Genomic DNA, 4,975 nt, shown 5'->3' on the forward strand with positions numbered 1-4,975 from the left:
AGCCTGTAATCCCAGCACTTTGGGAGGCCAAGGCAAGAGGATTGCCTGAGTCCAGGGGTTCGAGATCAACCTGGGCAACTTGGTGTAAGACCTCATCTCTACAATAAATCAAAAAATCAGCCGGGCGTGGTGGTGTGTGCCTGTAGTTCCAACTACTTGGAAGGCTGAGGCGGAAGGATCACCTGAGCCCAGCAGGTCAAGGCTGCGGTGACCGTGAACGTGCCACTGTACTTCAGCCTGGGCAACAGAGTGAGATTCCAACTCAAATAAATGCATTTTTAGCTTACAATATTTTCAACTTATGATGAACTTATGAGGACGTAACCTCATCATAAGTCAAGGAACATCTGTCTTATGTGATTATTTGACTGGCACAGTTTGTTAGGGTCTGTTCAGTGGTTTCCATCAACTAGATGTTTATTGTATGAGCAACCAAATTAAGCCCTATGACAGGCTGAATAACTATAGTCTCCTCAAGAGCTCTAGGAGGCAGGGGTTAATAATCCTTACACTGGGTCACTGGAATATCAAACAAAACATATAACGTGCAAGAAAGTGAACAACAAAAGACACAGAGATAGTTAGGATTACTTGCTCCCAAGAGATTAGTTAAATAACGCAAGGAGAGGTGAATATGTTGGTTGATCATATGAACAAAGCACACAGCTGGCAGAGTACGATGTGAGTTGCTAGAGGGGATGTGTGCTTGAGTTTAGAAACCATAAAGAGGAATCACTGGTAATGCTAAGGTCAGTGATCTTAGGGAATCTTGAATAGCATACAAAGTGGCCTTTATCTGGTGGACTATGGAATTCACTGGCAGATTTTAAATAGAAGAATGACATAATCAGAGCTATAATTTCCAATATTCTAAAAGTGGTCCAAAAATAGGAAGAAACTGTCAGTGGGGAAGGTGTTTAGAAAACCAACTAGTAGTACAGATAAGGAATAGTTGAGTGGTAGGAGTGGAAACTGGGATAGAAGAGTCTTTTTAATCTAAGAGTATTTAAAATCTACTTTGCCAATAGTGAAAAGTGAACTGGGTAATTGATTTTTGTTCACAGGTCATGCATTTGCTGTTGTCTTACAAGATCATGCTTTTTCTCTAAGTTGTATGTATTATGTAGCATCCAGTTACTTGTGGAAAGTTGTGGAATGGAGGTGGGAGGGAGAAAGGGTAAGTAACAGGAACTTTTATTGCCTAACCCCTAATTGCTCTGTCTCTCTCCCAGTGTCTCCTTTCCTCTTGGGTCGGGCACTTTGGGCTGCCAGTCGGTTCACTGTTGCTATGTCCCCTGAACTGATCCAGCAGTTCCTACAGGCAACAGTTAGTGGTCTTCATGAAACACAACCCCCATCAGTTCGAATTTCTGCTGTGAGAGCCATCTGGGGGTAAGTATGCTACCCTAGGATGATAATTATTATAATTTTTTTTTTTTTTTTTTTTTGAGTTGGGAGTCTCACTCTGTTGCCCAGACTGGAGTGCAGTGGCCGCTCTCGGCCACCGCAGCCTTGACCTGCTGGGCTCCCACGATCCTTCCGTCTCAGCCTTCCTAGTAGCCGGAATTACAGGCACGCACTACCACGCCTGGCTGATTTTTGATTTACTGTAGAGATGAGTTCTCGCCTGCCCAGGCGGGTCTCAAACCCTTGGGCTCAGGCAATCCACTCACCTCAGCCTCCCAAAGGCGCGGGATTACAGGCTGAGCCACCGAGCCCGGCTGATAAGCATTATTTTAAGAGAAAAATACTCAGGGTAGATATCCCAAACCTGTTATCCAGTGTATGTTGCTTGGAAATTCCTGCTGAAGATCTCCTTCAGGATGAATGTTGGAAGGACAGGACAGGAAAAGAAGCTATACTAGGGACATGGCATTTACGAGTCCAGAAGATTTCCTGTTCCCTTTTGCTCCTCCTTCCCTTTAAATTCACTCCAGTTCTGGAATCATCTAAGTAACTCCCTTACTTTTGCAGGTTAAGAACCTGAGGCTTTGAGAGAAAATTTGTGTAAGTTTGTGCAATTGATGAATAATAGAGGCAGAATTCAAGTTCTTGTCTTTTTTTTTTTTAATTTTTAATTTTGAAGATATGGGGTACATTTCAGGTTTACATATACAAATGTTCATTATGTAGGTATCCTTGTTGATGTGCTGTGGGCCTCCACCCCATTCTTATCATTTTGTTGATTGGTTTCATCTGTATTAAAAACCAAATTTGGAGTGATATGGCCTAGAGCCACTGCTTATTTTTATCCCAATTTTACCTTTCTTTTCTCAGTTAGTGTACTAGTGCATCAATAGTCATTTCTATTCCTGTCCAGACCCAAGGGAGCATTCTTGTTTTCAGGAATATTTCAAGATCCAAACTTAAGCATCTCAACTGAATCCAAAAATCTACCAACACAAAATTCATCTACTACCTGCCTGCCGTGTCCTTTTTTACCCTTTAAGGCAGAGAGATACCTGTTAAGATGCTGAGTACTATATATGTCTTTAGGAAGCATTAAATAACTGCCTTTTCTATCAGTATTTGTTTTGTTGTTGTTGTTGTTGTTTTTGCATTGGAGTCTCACTCCGTCACCCAGACTGGAGTGCAGTGGCAGCTCCCAGCCACTGCAGCCTCAACCTGCTGGGCTCTGGCGATCCTTCCACCTCAGCCTTCCAAGTAGCTGGAACTACAGGCGCGTGCTATCACACCCGGCTAATTTTTTTATTTATTGTAGATATGAGGTCTCGCCAAGTTGCCCAGGCAGGTCTCGAACCCGTGGGCTCAGGCAATCCACTCACCTCGGCCTCCCAAAACGCTGAGATTACAGGCTGAGCCACCGAACCCGGCCCTGTGTTTGTTAATTAAAACTTAACTGTTTTGACTGTGAACAGAGGCCTGTCTTTCTGCTGCAATCTAGTTGAAGCAGATCTTTGGCTGTAAAATAATTAAAAGTACCATCTTATTAAGAGCCAAACTAAGTAGAAAGCTCTGAAACCACTGTACATGTCTGGGAAGAGATCCCTAACCTGGTTAAGGCATGTTGTGTTATAAGGGTTTTTCTGGGTATGGGCCAGTGGTCATGCCTATATAGCTTATGACCTTTGAGGAACTTGATTTCATTTATATGCATTAATTATTTCTTGAGGTGTGATAAAAAGAATGGTCCCTGTGACAAGTGTCAGTTCAAAATTAAAAGCATTTGCCAACTTAATAAGGACAAAATTATTAAACTTATGTGTATCTTACTTGAAACTGCACATTATTAGGCCTTGAGTAAAACCAGGGTAATACATTTGAAAACAAATTATGATGTGTAACAGAAATATGTCCACTTTGTGTTGTGCTTTTATAGAAATATTCAAGGTTGTGGGCTGTGAGAGGAGTTTGGTATGAGTGTGAAAGTACTTTGGGTGAAATAAGTCCATTCCTTTCCAGGGTGTTTTAGATGGGCAGCAGTTCCTATCAAACATACTTGTCGGGCTGGGCATGGTGGCTCATGCCTATAATCCCAGAACTTTGGGAGACTGACATGAGAGGATTACTTGAGCCCAGGAGTTCAAGCCTGGGCAATATACTCCGACCCTGTCTCTATTTATAATTGAATGAATGAATGAACAAATGAATGAATGAATAAACTAACTAACTAACTTGTCTACGTTGATTCTTTCTAGGGGGACTAGGGTACATTTAACTTTCATCCTCTGTTATATATTTTAAATGTTTGTTTATAACAAGTTTATGTTATTTTTATAATCAAAAAAATGTGAAGAAAACTTTTTATTTAATAATTAATATTCAGGTCTTGGTTTAGTGGTTTTCTTGAAAGGTGTAACATCTCTTTGAAGAGTGACCAAAGCTGTTGCTATGCAGAGAAATATACACTCATACAAAACTTTATGTGCAGTGTCAAAAACTGAATCCCTTGAAACCTGTCTCTATAGATCTATAGATCCCAGGTTAAGAACTATCCTGTGAAGATATCCTAGCTATCTTTTCTTCACAGCTAAGATTCTCCATTTGGTCATTTCTTACTTAGTTTTCCGGCCAGTTGCATTCTGGCTTATGTCCTTATTGCATTAATGGAACTGTTCCTTCCAATGTCACTAGCAACCTTTTAATGGTCAGCACACCACCCTTGCTTTTCTTTTTTCTTTTGCCTCAGTTTTAATTTATTCCTCTATGTCACAGTTTATGTATCATTGTAAACTGCCTGAAATAATTTCTGAAACAAGATATTGATTGACAAATAATTATACTTGTGTCACATTTCTCAAATCATATTTATGACAAACTTTCTTCTGAACTCCAAATTAATATATTCACTGCTTACTGTCCGTACCAGTGTGGATATCTTGTAAGTACCTGAAAATCAACACATTGACTGCTGAACTTACTATTTACTGTTCCAGGCCTCCCCAACCTGTATTCCTGTTTTAGTAAAGGTAGAAATCTAGTCCCAAGTCCACAGAGACATGGACACTAAATAGCATAATACTGAACAACTACTGGGTCAACACTGAAATCAAAGCAGAAATTGAAAGATTCCTGGAGACAAATTAAAATGAAGAAACATCTTACCAAAACCTCTGGGATGCCCTAAAAGCAGTTCTCAGAGGGAATTTATATCCCTACAAACACACATCAAGAAGACAGAAAGATCAGAAGTTGAGAGCCTAACAAATCACCTAAGGGAACTGGAAAGAGAAGACCACCAGAATTACAACTTTAGCAGAAGAATCCAAATCACAAAAATAAGAACCCAAATATGGGACATAGATACTCCAATTCAAAAAAAAAAAAACAAAAATATCATAGGAAACATTAACAAAACAACAGTTAGTTCTTCGAAAGAATTAACAAGATTGATGGGCCCCTAGCCAAAACGACCGAGAAAAAGCCCAAATAAACACAATCAGAAATACAAAAGATCTGCCAGGCTCAGTGGCTCAGCCTGTAATCCCGCGCCTTTGGGAGGCTGAGGTGAGTG

At 40.3% G+C, this 4,975-nt stretch overlaps 1 protein-coding gene across 1 annotated transcript in view; it reads left to right on the forward strand.

The window, feature by feature from the left end:
- Positions 1-4,975, forward strand: part of IPO9 (importin 9) — a 55,609-nt gene that overhangs the window by 35,527 nt on the left and 15,107 nt on the right. The window contains exon 14 of the mRNA XM_008067121.2: positions 1,233-1,392. Within this exon, the coding sequence (XP_008065312.1) occupies positions 1,233-1,392 (160 nt within the window). The remainder of the gene's footprint in view (positions 1-1,232; positions 1,393-4,975) is intronic.

Source organism: Carlito syrichta, unplaced genomic scaffold, assembly GCF_000164805.1.
Source record: "Carlito syrichta isolate Samal-C Ts95f unplaced genomic scaffold, Tarsius_syrichta-2.0.1 Scaffold309294, whole genome shotgun sequence".
Lineage (NCBI taxonomy): Eukaryota > Metazoa > Chordata > Mammalia > Primates > Tarsiidae > Carlito > Carlito syrichta.